The sequence below is a fragment of the Tachypleus tridentatus genome, chromosome 13 (genome assembly GCF_004210375.1).
Source record: "Tachypleus tridentatus isolate NWPU-2018 chromosome 13, ASM421037v1, whole genome shotgun sequence".
NCBI classification, from domain to species: Eukaryota; Metazoa; Arthropoda; class Merostomata; order Xiphosura; family Limulidae; genus Tachypleus; species Tachypleus tridentatus.
In genome coordinates, this window is record NC_134837.1 from 109,097,159 (window position 1) to 109,114,742 (window position 17,584).

At 32.2% G+C, this 17,584-nt stretch overlaps 1 protein-coding gene across 1 annotated transcript in view; it reads right to left on the reverse strand.

Annotated features, from left to right (window-relative positions):
- Positions 1–2,213: 2,213 nt before the first annotated feature.
- Positions 2,214–17,584, reverse strand: part of LOC143239409 (uncharacterized) — a 39,862-nt gene continuing 24,491 nt past the window's right edge. The window contains exons 2-5 of the mRNA XM_076480438.1: positions 14,211–14,318; positions 10,641–10,734; positions 9,505–9,583; positions 2,214–8,716 (exon numbers count right to left, since the gene is read on the reverse strand). Coding sequence (XP_076336553.1) covers positions 7,474–8,716; positions 9,505–9,583; positions 10,641–10,734; positions 14,211–14,318 — 1,524 coding nt within the window. The 3' untranslated portion in view covers positions 2,214–7,473. The remainder of the gene's footprint in view (positions 8,717–9,504; positions 9,584–10,640; positions 10,735–14,210; positions 14,319–17,584) is intronic.

The following is a 17,584-nucleotide window of genomic DNA, read 5'->3' on the forward strand; positions in this document are numbered from 1 at the left end:
AATATTCCAGTTTTTAATTGCGATGAAATATTTTAACTCGAAATTCGTGACTGATTTTCAAGGATTAAAATTTATCAACAGTTGAGTTGAAGAGAGAGTTTTGGGAGTGAAAAAAATAAACCCAAACTAAATAAATACTAGTTGTAGGTGCTAAATGTTTGTAATTAAGTTTGTTTCTTTAAAAAAGAGTGTTGGAAAAACAACAGTAAAATGCTGTGACGAAACTAAGGCTGTTTCTTTGATAACATGAGTGATATCTCAATCATGAAAATCACCCAAAAAATCCTAAAGATAACAATCATTTGGATTACAACATCATATTAGGCAACTAATGGGACGTTAGTATATCCATGAGGACATTAGATATCTATCTTCCTCTGTGAAAAGTAAGCTTATAAACCGTATAAGGCGAAACAAGAATAGAGCTAGCTAACATTTCCATCAAGTGAAGTGTATCTGTGTATTAATATAAAATTAATTCGCTTATTGTGGACCTGGACCGTCGATAAAATATTTAGTTCCAGATCAGATTGAAGATTGAATATTGTTCGTCAGTTTATAACATTTTTGTATGTAAATAACTATTTGTAATAGCCGTTATTATAGATTATATTGCTTTTGTATATTAAAATTTATTTGTGTTAAAAAAGCAAATTGTGTGTATCAATTATGTTGACAAATATCATAAATGCGATACATATTGACATTCAATTAATTTCTAAATTCAAATTTTCATTTATTTGAAATCGTAATACGTAACGTAAGTAACATAATATATTAGACTTTTCCGAGATAAATTATGTATGTGTGTATTTTCTTATAGCAAAGCCACATTGGGCTATATGCTGAGTCCACCTAAGGAAATCGAACCCCTAATTTAGATAAATCATAACATGTAACAATTTGCATTTGAATATATTATATTATGCCGTTTAATTTCATGTTTTTTCCTTCGTTTTATTCTGTAATAAAGATCCTGGTTGGCTTTTGTTTGTTTTAATGTCAAAAAAGTGCCGGTCACGTGCTGTAAGAAATTCGTTCACTCAAGACACTCTACAGGCAGTTAATTATCATCACCGTCAACTCTCGGGCTACTACTTTATCAACGAATAGTGGGATTAATCGTGACGTTATAATACTTCCATAGCTGAAAGGACGACCATGTTGAGAATGACAAGGACTCGAACCTTCCACCCTCGGATTGTAAATCGAGTGCCCTAACCACCTGACCATGCTGGGTCTACAGAGAGATTTTTAAACGATGCAAGTACAAAGGAAATGAAATGCGGAATGAAGGAGTTTTTCGTGTGCTCCTTAGAAGCAAAGACAGAAAAATCTAACGCAATAGGGCTTTTACTAAATACAGCAAGGAGCACCGAAACCACTTCCAAAAGAAGAATATTTCGACTCAAAAGGTCATTCTGATGAAACTGAGTACATCTTCTGATATTGTTAATGATACAGCAAAGGATGATTTAAAATTGAAGAAAACTCAGAACTTCGAGCCACACATAGAAATCAACGCTATTTCTATGAGAAAGGTGGCTGTAGAGTCACACATGAATACCATTCAGCCACGCACTTGGCAGGTTCTCTACTGGACTTTTAGCTTTTACATATAATATTTTAACGCGGTCCTGAAAATAGAGATTTACGTCAGTTGTAGAAACTTTATCGAGACGTATGGTCTGAAATTGGTCTTATCATCTTTGGCAAAAGCATGTTACAACGGAATTTGTTGCGTCGGATAATGTTACGTAATTATGGGCATGAAACACGTTCAAAGATAAATAAATTAGTTCCAAGGGCGGAACAAAACTTCGGTTTATCTTAAACTAAATATTCAGTACCTCAGTTTTGGTTGAGTTCTCAGGATTAGATTCCGTTTAACATCCCTCAAACAGTCTGTAAAGAAAAGAAACTCGTTTGTTTCGTTTTTGTTAAGTTACTACAGTTATGTATATTTATTATATGAGCGATGGAAAAATGATCGAATCTTTAACCAGCCTTTCAAAATTTAAAATAACCTACAGGATGAAGAACCATGCTGTGAATTACAGCAACAAAAAAAAAACAACAACAGAAAAGTGGAAGAATTACTTCCGGCTTTATGAATACGCTGGATAAATGCAGTATAAATTCATAGCACGTTATAATGTAAAAATAACATAAAATAATATAAAGGTTCTAATGTGAAAAACAATAGCATATAGTTTATTTTTCTAGTAATATTGACTTTATTAGCCTTGGTAAAGTTACAAATCATACACCAAACCAACGAGTTATTTGTTCGTTGAGAAAGAAACACCAACTAAACACACATATATAAAAATATAGACTTACTGTTCACATATTGGGTTCTTTATATTAGGAGACAACTAAGAGCGAAGTGTGGATGACAGGTAACTGTATAGTGGCACATAGTAATATATATACAGGAACATTAAAAGCTGATGATCAGAGAATATATCACGATATTAAACAAATAAGAGTTGCTGGCAGATAGTGTATCAGAACACTATACATAACAAAAGTTGTATGATTAAACGCTCTATGTATATAAACATTACACTAAGAGCTACTGGCAAAAACACACGAACATGGTAATAGCTGTTCATCAGACATTGTATAACAGCATTACACATAGTACTGTAAAGACGTTATACATATATTTACTGCTCACAAACTGTATATGGACATTACAGACAGTAACATCAACTAGTTAGAGATTGTATATGGACGTCGTACGCAGTTAGATTAACTGTTCAGATATTGAATATGGACGTTATGTACAGTTAGATTAACTGGTCAGATATTGTATACGGACGTTATGCAAAGTTAGATTAACTGACCAGAAACTATATATGCACATTACATACAGTAAGATCTACTGGTCAGAGACTGTACATAGATATGACGAGGTAAGATCTACTGGATGGAGGTTCTATATGTACATTACACACAGTTAGATCTACTTGTAAGAGGTTGTATACGGACATTACATACAGTAAAATTTACTGGTTAGAGGTTCTATATGTACATTATACACATTAGGATATACTGGTAAGAGACTGTATATGGAAATTACATATGGTAATATCTATTGGTCATATACTTTATGTGGATCTTACTCAAAATAAAATATGCTGATGATAGTCATTTCTCAGGATAAAATCTACTGGCCATAAACAACTTTATGTGAAGATTACTCAGAGTGAAATCTACTGGTGGAAGACTGTATATGGTTATTGCCTGAAGTAAGATCTGGTGTAATGATAGAGGTTTTTTATTTATATGACAGTAGGCTATACCAGTCAGTATCTAAATGAGTCGAAAGATGCTCTGCGTTTTGACTAACCAGCTTTCCCCTTTATCAAAACGTGTGAAAAAGGCTGACTAGAGTCAATGTGTGCTAATTTCTTATCCAGTCTGGAAGAAGCAGTAGTTATAAACGAAACATAAATCGCACAAATTATATAGATAATAAGATTCCTTACGAAAGAAAAACCCAAAACAGGTTGAAGGGTAATATAAGAAAACAACAACTAAACATATCCATTCCAAAATATGGTTTCAATCAAAGTAAAAATTATTTAGTACAACAAAAAATAAACAAACACACAGTCAAAATAACAAAACTTCTGCTGTTTACACAAATCATTAGTTTATGTTCCACTAAAATATTCCTACATCCTTATGGGTGTTATAAACATTAACACTTATTACTAAGCCACTGGGAGGGGGAAGCACTCACACCCGTTTACTCTAATACCACCCTACAGTAAGATCAGTATTGTTTTCTTTCTTTCAGCTTTCTACCGTTTAATGTAATTTAATTGAAAACTATGTCTGAGATTACTTGTTTAAATATATATCACAGGAAGGTAGACTCTATATGTAGGGATGGCCAAAGTACTTACTAGACATTAAAAATATGTATGCTAAAAATCAACAGTGACAGGGTTTTATTTTAAAAGATGATTGCCACTCACTTGAATTTATTTCTATACCCATGAAGTCCAAAAACAAGGAAAAAACCATCGTTATGATACCAAACCAGAAAGTGACCAACTCACCCAATTCTTAATCTTTCTTCTTCTTGTTTCAATTGAGATAACTCTACAACTACTTTATCAAAATGTCAGTTTAAATATAAATCCATTGTGTGTGTTTCTGGGCAGTGCACGATCTCATCACTTAGTCGTAATAACTAGTATTAGTTTTTTTTAAAGTCGTAATTGTGGTGTAAACGATGTTAGTATTATCCTTGAAGGTAAAGCGTAAGGGACTACCCGTTAATCATAGATGAGCATTAGATGACTGTAATATGTAGATTACTCATTGCTTGGTGTACTACACAATCGATGTCTTTAGAGAGTCAACCTCTATATTATGTATGAAATAAGGGAGATAAAACAATCTATAGACATAATATATAATTTTATTACGCCAATTCATAATATAAACTAACTTTCATTCAGGGGAAGAGTCACAAAACAAGTCAATTCGACCGACCTCGTAGCGAGAGGCTTAATAGTCTGTAATAGTCAAGACACGTTTGCCTCAACTTGTTTTTTTTTGTGCTTAAGTCCTAATATTTTAGTTACACTACATTGACGCCTACTCTGACATGACCATGGTATTATGATAAACAAACTGCATACCAACAGTTAAGAATATATCTTGCAACTGCAGTAATATTAAAGGCAAATATGCATTTTACACTGCAAAATTAAATTTTAATATTAAAAGTCATGTAGGGATGATCTGTGTATAATTGTGTCATCCCGATATTCTTGTCTGTATCATCATTTTACATTTACAAAATGTTTTTTTTTGTTACTTATGTATATAAACGTGTACATATTCACCTTCGAAGCAATTCAAGACAGAGCAAAGTAATGTTATCAATACATTTCAAACTCTCTGTTTAATATTCGAAAAAACGTTCACACTCGCATCTAGCAAATTGTATAAAACTTTTCTTTTTTGTTATTATATTAACGTTATTTGTCCAAGCTAATTATAGTTTGAAGACATAAAACTAACACGTCTGTGAAAACCCGAAGTATCCCCTTCCCCTGGCTCGGCGATGAATTTATTGCGTTAAAAATCGAGTTTCGATACACATGGTAAGTGGAGCATAGCTATTTTACACCAACCAACTAATTAGCAACCAAGAACACAAAATCCTCTAAATTAATATGCTTTTTCATCCTTAATCGTATGATATTAACATTATCAATTCGATGCCAGCCTTCAAAGAACAATACTGTAAAGTAATAATGAATATTCCATTCAAAACATGAACCATAGAACTTCATACGAGCGTTCACGAAAACGTGATTGATACCCTGAAATCGAAACACCATATTAAATTGATTTATTTCTGCTTACCAAAGAATAGTCTAACACGTCGTGATAATGTTTAACACCTTACTACATATTTGTATACTACTGCAGTGTTTACAGAACAGTTTCAAACATCAGTATATTTATGTGTGCTACAGAATGTTGTAGAAGCATTAATCACCTAAAATAATTCTCAACTTGGTATAAAACAGGAAGCCTTATTTTCTGTTCAGTTATTTATGTACCAGGAGAATCAAAACAACATGCACGTTGATTTCAAATTATCTTGATTATTTCGTAAAAATATTAAAAATACACAAAATGGAAAGTGTTAGATATAGAAAATGGGACTGAATACACGAAGCGATGTTAAAAGATAAAAGTCTACTCATTAAATTTACGTGTTTTGTTTCCTCTAGAAATAAGAACAACAAAATTTTAAATGTGTAGTATTTCTGCTGTTTGGATATCTGCGTATCTTTTTATCTTTGTACAACCCTCTAGAGTCGATCTTGTGTGATGCTGAGGTGAGCAATACACTCCTAAGTTTCATTCTGGCCCACATAAGTGGTTTTAAGATCGTATTATCTATTTAAAAATAAAAAATAAGCATTGTATGATATTTTTTAAACCAACAAAATTTCCAGTATTACTCCTATCCCCAAAGGAGAGTAAACTAGAGCGAGGCCTGCAATAAATCAGTGGTTTTGTATTACTGGAAGGTAAACCTTCCATATAGTTTAATTAAGATTTTTTATTGATTTTCTGGTAAATCTCGACGTTACTAATAGCAACACACAAGATTAACAAATAAAGGATCCTTTTTTTTAAATTTTCAACCCCTAATTTCAGAGTAGGTGACCTCATTCGTTACGAAAACAAAAACAACACCTACTTGTACATTTAACACGTATCTTGAACTAGTGACAACTTGGTAATCCCCACCCTACATGTTTGAACACGGTGACTATGAACTTTAAGAAAGTCCCACTTACATGTTCATATAACGTTATCATAATAACTTAATATGAAGATAATACTTGTCACAATTATCAACTCTTGGTTTTCTGTTAAACTTGTAGGCTAAATTAATGACGTCATATCTTTTAGAAATGAAAACGTGTTACAGGCGTAAATTAAGGAACCTCAGTTTGAACATATAAACTCAAACAATGATGCCTCCTATATAATGGCATAAAATTATTTTTAATCTATTTGTTTTTACGAAAAATGTGGACTACTGTATCTCAAACAAAAGAGTGATAAAAAAGACAAGAAATATTTACAAATATATATTTTTAAATGATAGTTAACGAAGCAAAAACACCATAATGATACGAGAGTTCAGCTTACAAAACTATAGATTTAAACATTTCTGTTCGTTTACTTCGGTAATGTTAAAGTATATAAAAATCACAATATGTAAATTTGTGTATTATTCAATGTTAATTAGTTCCTCACATTTTTTTAATAATAAAGTGTCTCACTAGAGTGTAGAGTTTCCGAACTAGGTTTACAAACACGGGAATATAACATCGTAAATCTTATTCTAATTGGTTAGATTATTTTAAAGTATAAGTTCAATATTCAATATAAACTCTATTTATGTCATATAAGCAAAAAGTGAATTTTTTGTAGTTTTCTTTATTTATTTGTTTTGTAAACAGTTTAATTTGAGGCGAAATAAAATCCTGACAAGTTGATTCCTAGTTTACGCTAAATAATAATAAATTGACAGACACTAAAGATGACAAATTTTCTGTTCACACATTTAGTATGTTCTCTAAAATAAAAAAATCACTACATCATGCTTACAAATCATCGTTTGTACATTTAGTATTAAGTTGACTCATGTCCAATACACATCATGGTTGTAGTTGTAGTCTAAGAATTCTAATGTGGTAAAACTCGTAATATACAATATCTAACATTTTGTCCAGTATGATAGAATTAAACGATGACATTTCGCTTCTACCTGAATAGTAAACAGTTTTCATTATATATATCTATTGTTGACAATATATTTCGAATATATATACATATACATTAACACAAGATTGACTGTCACAGACAAAAACCTGTACTACGTTTTAACACCTATTTAGAACAAAACACCTAAAGTTACCACTCTCGTTTATAGTATCTGACGGACATTGGGATCTTAGAAGAACCAATACTCTGAGATCTTGCCTTGGGCGGCGTAGCCTGTTGAAAACAGGTTCTATGGCTGGAATGTTCTTCGTCAGGAAGATCTGATTCAGAATTTGTTGATTTCTGATACACGTTAGAAGAAAAATTTGACGCTTGCTCTTCATTCAATCTCTTTTCTACTTTTGCCTTATAATTTTCAATAAATTTTTCCATTTCAGCGAGAAAGTCGTGGTCTGTATCAAAGTTGACGTCCTTCAAGAGTTTTTGCATTTTATCTGTAGACAGTAGGGATGTTTTACTGGCTGTCTGCTTCTGCAGGGTATGGGTAGTGATAAAGTCGGTACCTCTTGCTCTGGGAACATGGGGTTTTACAAGTGATTGGGATCTTTGTGGTTCATGTTGAAAAATATCTGTACTAAGGGGAACCCTAGGAGAGCGCTGACGAAATGACCATGTTTTGTAGCCAGGATCAATTTTAGTTTCAAAATTGGAAGTCCTTGGGGCTCTATAAGAATGTCTTCTTAGACTATTTCTGGTTAATAAGAACCCATTCTCTGTGGCTTCGTCTTTGTGAGGGCGACGTTTCGTAACATCAAGTGGATAACTTATGGAGTCAGAATACCTTCTTTCTTTGTTATTATCAAACACTGGACCATTATTACTTACTGGAAGGACACATTGTTTGTTGATGACCCTACTAGGGTACATGTTCTCGAAGTTCTCCTTTATATCTACTGTTTTCAGAATTTGGTTAGGCGTATTTAAAAATACTGTTTTAACACCTGGTCGAGGAGCTAAAATCTTGCAACACTTTGAGTTTCGAGATTCTTGAGGAGCACTTATTCGTCTTCTTGAATATTCAACCTCTAAAGGTAGAGAACTGTATCCATTTACTAGACTACTGTCAAAATTAGATTCTTCTCCGTTCCTTCCCATTTTCGTTACCTTACATGAGGCCCACTTTTTCTCCCTTTCGACGTCGAGATGTCCCGCATTGTTCACCTGAGTCGGTTTGAAGCGTCCACATAGTTTGCTCATATCTTCAATACAACTGCCAGGCGATGAATCGTTGTCAAGATAAGAATATTTTAGCGAGTCGTTCGTATCCTTTTTATCAAAGCGAGGAACTATCGTGTTCAGTATTCGATGACGTGTCTGTGGAGACGAAGGAAGACTTCTTGGTTTGGATCCAGGAATGTTTGGCTCGGTAGGTCTGAGTAAATAAGACAAATTTATTGAGAATTACACTGCAACTCAGAACAAAACAAACTGATGCTTGACTTCTCAGTAAACACTTAAACTAGAAACGCTAGAGTTTCTTGTAGATAGATCATATCATACATTTATATTATACTTGCATCACTAACAATGTTTAGAATGTTGCTTCTCATCAAATTTTACTTGAAAACAACGATTAAAATAAATATTTTATAACACATTTTTAAGCTAAAATGAAATACAGATACGTTGTATGTGGAGCTATAGTTCTACTTGAATTAATTATTGTGTGTTTAAAAAGAATTTTTATCTACTTTTTAATGCAAAGCTAATAGAATACAGCTGGCCTCATTTTGAACTGATTGCCTGACACAATAGTGAATTGGAGTCGGATTCACAGTACGAGCAGATAACCACTGGGCTAATCCCGATTCGTTTACAAAGAATATGTTTTTTGATGAAATGATTTGCTGATAACCCTACAAATATGTTTTATTAAAACTTCATTACGAGTCATATTTATTTGAAGTTAAGGACAAAGATAAACAATGGACTGTCCGTGCTCTGCCCACCACGGATATCAAAACCTGGTTTCTAGCGTTGTGAGTCCGCATAAATACCACCGGGAAACGACGATTCATGTGTCAGAGATTTAGGTTTGTTAGTGTGAATTTAATCATGCAGGTTTTGATTTGCTTTAGTTCTTAATACATGTTTATGTTAGACAAATATCCAAAATCAACGTTTATAGTACACTATATAATAAAGTTCAAATATACCAACCGACTATAAGTAACTTGCATATGAGGAGAATTCTTTCCAGGTGAAATAGTCAATTTCGCTGATGTCGAAAACCTATGTCCTGCAATAAATTAATAACAGATAATAAAAGTGATCCACGTGAGTGACTTTTGTTTCTCTAAAACTATTTGTATTAACTTAATGTAAAGCGCGGACAACTCGTGGAGCTATCAAAGATACTACCGTCTCCAACGTACATTATGTAATTCCCTCCACCACATGTATAATTTCCATCTTGGTGTGTTGTATTATCACCACATTCCATGCATTATAATCACAGATACATTTTGAATAATTCCCCACCATACACCCACCATGGTCCAAAGTACTCTCGTATTTTGAATAACACATTCTCACATATGTTGCATATTCACGCACCAATACTGCAATATACACATTTTGCACAATCAACACGTCTATATTGTGTATTTCTCTATCCACATGTCGTACAACCAAACACACGTGTACTGTATTAACTTATCTGTTATCTCGCGCAAGTCGTAAAATTACCCTGCAAATATGATGTTCGAAATATGTTATTAGCATGCTGAAGACCAAAAAACTATTTAAACTAAAGTCAATTTAAATTACGAATTATAGTCTAGATATCTAGAACCGCGTTTTATATGTCCACATTTCAAACGTTGTAGTACGGTATTCATGAGTCATGTGAGATTCGATTGTTTTTACCAAATTAAAAGATGTTTGTGGCCTAAATTATTATTTACGAGTCGTTCCTTTTAATAATTTTTTGTTTGAATTAAAGAGGAATTTTAATTCTGTTAGACGTATTTAATGTTTGTTCTGTAGAATATGATTGCCATGTTTTACTAAAATACACATATGTACACATATACAATACCTTTAAAGCATGTGGTGTTGTTAACTAGGTTGTTTTTTTCAAACAGGTTGCTGAAGTTTGGTGTAAATAAAATCTGCTCATTTATTTAACAATAGTCGAACAACAACCTAAGTTGTTGTAACATTTCGTACAGCCGCACACGCAATGTGTTAAAAACAAAATACACGATACTTTTAACAGATTGTACATTACTCAATATTTTGCTGAAACAAAACGATCTTAAGAAGAACAACTACGATTGCCATTTAAGCTTTACCTGATTTACACCGACATGGGTCGTGCTTGTCGAGGTAATGTTCCAAGGTATCCCAACCTCCACCCACACGAACCATCACATGATTACGAAGAATCTTGAGCAGAAAAAAAGAATTAATAAGCCTAAACTTTTTTTGTAAATGTATTAACCATATAATATATTTTCACAATTAGTTGGAATGGTTTTATTTAGTTTTACAGGTTACTGATTGATCTTGTGAACAAGCAGTGCCCTCACGCTACCTTTCCTCATAAGTTACCTAATATGTAATATCAAGGATCGTGTTAAATTGAGAAAACACAAAACTCTGATTTAAATTATCCAGTCTAGTGTTTTAGCTTAATAGCATTTTATAATAGTAAGAAAGCGTTTGCTCGTTTAACTGATAAAATACTCCATAAAGCAAAATAAATTTAGACCATCCCGTGTTACAATAATATATAATATTATAATTAAAAGTATGTGTAGGCGAAGGACTACGAGTCCACGAAAAAGGTTTTAATAAAAAAGAAATGCAGCAGGACATCGAAACGTTGACCAAGTAAATAACGTTCACTAATAACTTTTGTAATCACTATAGAAATTGTTGAATAATAATATATATATATATATATTTAATCCATCAAGTAACGTATAATATTCATATCTAAACCAGTAAGTAATGTATAATATCGATATCAAATCAATAAGTAACGTATAATATTTATATTTAAACCAAGAAGTTGTGTATAATATCTATATCAGTTCAGTAAATTTTGTACATCTATGTTTAACCTAATAAATGGTATACGATGTTAATGTTTGTTTCTGTAAGCGATATACATATTTACATTTAACCTAGAATTTGATATCTAATTTTATAATTAACCCAGTAAGTGATATTATATACATATATATATATATACAACGTCTGTGTTTAATTTAATAAGATATATGTGTATATCATGCGCTAAGTGATTGAAATATATAGGTAAAATTGAAGTAAATTCTCAGATATCCAGTTAACGTAATTATCATTTTTGTTTTTTTAAAGCAACATTTATTATAGTCGCACATATCAAACCTAAAACAAGTGTTGGAAAAATGTAAAAGGAAGCTATAATATCTCTTTTGCCATCTAGTGACCAAGACATCAACTATATTTCAGTACAGAAATTAAATCTTTATTTATCGCCTGTTCCATTTTTAAATCCTTATGAAGAGACATAGCGTGCGATATATGTAGAAATTTGAAAACAAGGTTTTTGAAATAAGACATAGTTTATGGTAAACAAAGAAATGTAAGAAAATCACAATATTTGTTGTTGTCTAGATGCATTTATAAATGAATATCGAGGCTAGCAGTCCTCTTTAACTCCTAATCAATGCAGACACAAGCTTTTTACGTATACATTAAACATATTATAAGAATCACACTCTAAAAAATTACACTTGTTTTGTTCATTCCAATTTGAATTGGATGCTTGCTAAACTATGAAAATACAAGAATCTTTCCTTTTTCTTCTGACCTTGGTAAATTTCACGTTTTAAACTCTGAGATGCACCGCTTACTCTATATGAGCAGATGGGATTAAACACATATGGCACACAAAGCCACGGTCTAGGGCTTCGCGCTTTCATGACTGTATATTACAAGAAATGAAAAACCTTTACCAAAAAAAAAAAAAGAGTAGATGCAAAGATGGCTAAAATAAATATTTCACAAAGAATGCGAACAAGATAGTAGGGATAATATTTGTGTCATCCCAACGTAGTGGTACAGGCAAACAGTGTAACAGAATATTAACAGACAAAAATAGGATAAATCAAACTTAGTTATGAATGAATAGTTATATAAATATATTGTTATATGTTAATTCTTGCTTGACTTATTATATAGCAATGATGCAAATGCATTTCCTACTATCTTGTTTGCAATGCTTTTGAAGCATTTTATTAGCCATTTACTCATGTATTCTTTTTAGAAAGTTTTTCTTTACTTGTTTGCTTGTTCTTTTATGCAATGTTTCCATAGACATAGGAAGGTTCTATTTATAGGCAAGTTCTAAATACAGTGACGTTCCAACTGTAATATTTACTACTTATCTACTATTGGCTGGTAACTCTAATTTCACCATATACTTACACTTTTTAAAGGAACACCAAATTTCTGTAAAAAAGCTAACTTCAAGGGTAATGATAACATATTTAACACTAAAATCATGATATAATAATTAGTACTACCTACTATCATTGACATCATTGTTTTGGTTTTTGAGTTATCATATAATGAAAAACAAGAACAAGAAATGTAAATACTTTGCTATGATATTTAAAGACATTCCTATAACTTATGACTCGGTCATTACATAGATGTTGTCATATATGTATAAAAACAACAACACTGTATTAGTGTTGTAAAGTTCTGAAGACCTACTGAGGAGATATTTAAAATACCATTTCGATGAACAATTGGAGACATTCCTCCACAGTTCGTTTATATGTTTTCAATTACGCGCAAAATTACGCCAGGACTATCTGCGCTAGCCGTTCCCAATTTAGCAGTAAAAGACTAGAAGGAAGGCAGCTAGTCATAACTACCCACCGCCAACTTTTAAGTTAAATTTTTACCAACGAATAGTGGGATTAATCGTCACATTATAACGTCATTTTAACTAGTTATTTGCTCATAAAATTGTTTTACTCGATAGTTATGTTGTTCAGTTTACTTTATATTTAGTTATTTGTAGGTATTTTTATCTAACTCGTCTATAACAATAACTATTCTGTTGTAAACATGACAGTTTAGAATAAATAAAGAATAATAAAACATTTATGAGGCCATGAATTTATATATCAATGTGCAAATAATAATTAGATGTATGCAAATTCTGCTTATATCTTAAAAATAAAAAACACTAAAAGTAACTGTAGAATATTATTAAAAATAAAACTCTTGATAATCTAATCGATGTGAAATCTCGGAATAAATCTCGGTTATATTATCGTAGATAACTTGGATATTAATTATCGATGAAGTCTATTGATAGAATAATAAGATAAACATCCCTCATTTCAGAAAAATGCAGTCACTGGACCCCACATAAAACGTTCGATTTTTGTGTCGAAGTGCCCTGTATATGAACAAGACTGAATCTTCATATTGAACAAACGTACGTGAAATATCTATTTTATAAAAAGTTGGGTGCACAATATGAGAAAAAAAGGGAAAGTGTAGAAATGAAAGAGAGTTATGAATCCTTGGAGTTTTAAGAGACTTCGATAACTACACAAATATGTATAAAGACCAGTTAACCTAACTAGGCACATACTAGTAGAAAACAGTACAGTACATCCTACATAGTCACTAAACAAATAACGTTATACATACAAAAACATTTTGTTAAAGATATAGTTCTTATTACATATAAAGTAAAAATATAATGTTACGTTAAAGCTATATATAAGAATTAGTTGGACTTTCACGAACAAAGAAACTGAGGAAATAAAATAAATCTAATCTTGCTAAAACCAAAAACACACAGAGGTAAAGGATAATAATAATACAAAACTCAATCTAACTTAACTTACCCGAACAAAGATCAAAATCTTAGTGTCACCTATCCTGTATTTACCCTCTGATACTCTGATCATTGGAAACTGAGAAGGACAGGTGCAGCGGCCCAGAAGATCCACCACCTGTAGAGAACCAAAACTGTATTATAACTCCAAGTCATCATACGATTGTCAAAGTCTTTTAAATAACTGGTATGTATATATATATAAATTCATTTCACTTAAATCTGATTAAATATAAACATTAAAAAAATCTTCTAAAGTGTTTTGGATTATAACTTTATTGTCAGTTTCTTTTTTCAGAAAAAACAGTTTTGTTGCTAACCCCATCCTTCATTTATGTGTAATCAAAGGCAGGGTTACTTGTCACTTTATGTTATACGTTTCAACCTGTCCTCCGGTAAGCCTTCGGATTAAAACGCTAAAATCAAGGGTTCGATTCCCCTTGGTGGAGAGAACAGATAGCCAGATCTGTCTTTGCTATAAGAAAACCACACGCGTTTCAACCTTTAGTGAAAACTTGTTTGTTTGTTTATGAATTTCGCGTAGAGCTACTCGAGGAATATCTGCACTAGCCGTCCCTAATGTAGCAGTGTAAGACTAGAGGAAAGGCAGCTAGTCATCACTGACCACCGTCAGTTCTTGGGCTACTCTTTTACCAACGAGTAGTGGGACTGACCGTAACATTATAACGCCCTCACGGCTGAAAGTGCGAGCATGTTTGGTGTGACAGGGATTCGACCTCAGGTTACGAGTCGAACGCCTTAACCCACCTGGCCATGACGGGTCTAGTGAAAGCTATGTTTTTTAAATAAATTATGAAAGATAAAAGCAGGGATCTTTACGGAAAAAAATAATAAAAATGTAGTAAAATAACTAGGCTTAATTCGCATCATACGGCGTGTTCTTCAGCAGAAACTAGCAGCTGTAGAAGTACTCGTTCCACATAGAATTTCTGTTTACTTATTATAAAACTCATCATAAAAGTAGCTATAGCTCTGAAGACGTAAATTCTCAAATATCTAACACAGTAACTGACACTATATTTGTTACTATGCATTCTCTACAAGACTGGCAGGTTGATTTATGTTCCACGATGACTAAAATTTTTATTATGACTTAGGTTTTAGAATAATACTTAATAAACAAAGCACGAATCTTCGTCGTTTAGAACTTTATTAACTTTTCAAAGCAACACGTAAATTGTTCGTATTTTCTATGTAATCTACCCTAACAAGATCTTGTGTGCAATGAAAACTCATTAATCAACTCCAACAGTGTGACTTTGGACATTTGAAATAAATTGTTTAACCGCGTATATAGAATACACCTATAATGTTGACAATGACATACTTGTCACAAGCTCGTGGGCTCTAAATACTTATTACTTGTGGTTAAGATTCTGTCTTCAAGTTGGTTGAGACATAAGCTTTCGTAACAGGCAAAGTATAAATTCGGAGTTCTGTAATTACATTTGGACTAAAAACGTGGAATGATAGACACATGTATAAAAAAATTACAATTCACTCAAAGAGCGAAACTTAATTAATAAAAATGGAAGAAGATAACGCACGAACAGGAAAACAGTTTAAACTTATTTGTTATGATGGCATAATGACCATTAAACGTTTCCTTTATTAGTCTACTTACAAAACGTCTGGGTCTCCTTCCGTTTTAACAAAGCAGCTTACATCATTTTTTTTAAATTTCTTTTTAAAAAAACTGTTTCTTAATTGCATCTTAGCAGTGACAAATTAAACCAAATTAATAAAGGTCGCTATAATGCCCTTAACATGCAGGCATTGTCCTTATCTAAAGATATTTAAAGGCAAAAAACAAGTAAGGTTTTTGTGTTCGTTGTGGAAACTGCAAGAAAGTTTCAGGACAATAATATAACAGAATGAGCAAACACATTTTTATGTTGTATAACATTTAAAACGTATTTTTATGTAGGTTATTCCTTAATATAAAGATAAAATAAAGCATTTACACACTGAAAGTGGACAATATACGAGGGATTATTCAAGATAGGTAGAGTATTAAGACCATTTTATAGAGACAGACATATCATACTTAAAATTGAGTTGTTTTAGTTACCATTACAACTATCCTTTAGGCCTAACAAGGCTTGATTATTAGAGCACTTGCTTTGCAACTAATGAATTCAGATTCGAGTCTCACCACCGAACATGCTTGCTTTTTCAACTGCAGAGGTGTTTTAATGTGACGGTTAATCTCACTTTTCCATGGCAAAGAGTAGCATAAGGTTTGGCGATAGAGGTTACTTCCCCTCTAGTTTATCATTTTAAAATTAGGGATGACTAGAGTAACTTTGCGCGATATTCAACAAATAAAACTTCGTCTCTATATCAACGGATTTTTAAGTAAGCTATATCTAAAACTTCGTTCCCTAACTTTTCAATAGAACTTGCATCTATGTAAAACGATGATACACCTGGATAATGCTATGTTAGTTATCATTATATATCTTTTCTATGATAGCTAATTTAAAAGCATACTAAATTTGAAATGTGTAGTGTTAAGTACTATAGAGAATCTATCCTACATAGAATAAAAAATAAAAACATGTATATGAGCATTCAAGCTACACATAGTATACAAACGAATTCTTTCTTAGCCTTCAACAAGTTGGTGTGCTTGCAGAATCATTCATAACAAGTAATAAAAAAACACTTTGTAAATGTGAAATTAGATGGAGATGGCAGTGGCAAGAAAGAAGGTATGGTACAGCTAGATAATCCCTACATGACTTTCAATATTAAAATTTAATGCAATTCTGTAAAATGTACGAAAACAAAACGGTTACGAGATCGGCCAATTCGACTGACCTCATATAGAAAGTGTGATAGGCAAAACATGTTTTAACTCAACTTCGTTTACCCCGTACGTGAGTACTAGGCTCTTAGTTACACCACATGACCTCGTATAACCATAATATTATGATTAACGAACTGCATACCAACAGTCAGAAATATATAATTTCTAACTGCAGTAACATTAAATTAAATTATGCATATTACAGTGTAGAACTAACTTTTAATATTAAAAGGCATGTTGGGGTGATCTTCATATAGTTGTATCATTCCTATATTCTTGTCTGCATTATTTTTGGCATTGCCATCTCTACATCATTTTACATTTACAAAATGTTTTTATTACTGGTTTTGTAACGTCTTTTCCCCTGATTGAAAGTCAATGTATTCTATGAATTTGTGTATTAAAGTTATATGTGACGCGTATTGACTTTTTTCTCCTTCACTTCGTACACAATATAGGGGCTGGCTCCGTAAAAACACCGATTGTATAGTGTATTATGATACAATGCATTGTGTATTCTACATAGTTAAAGCTCATTCAGTATTGACTGG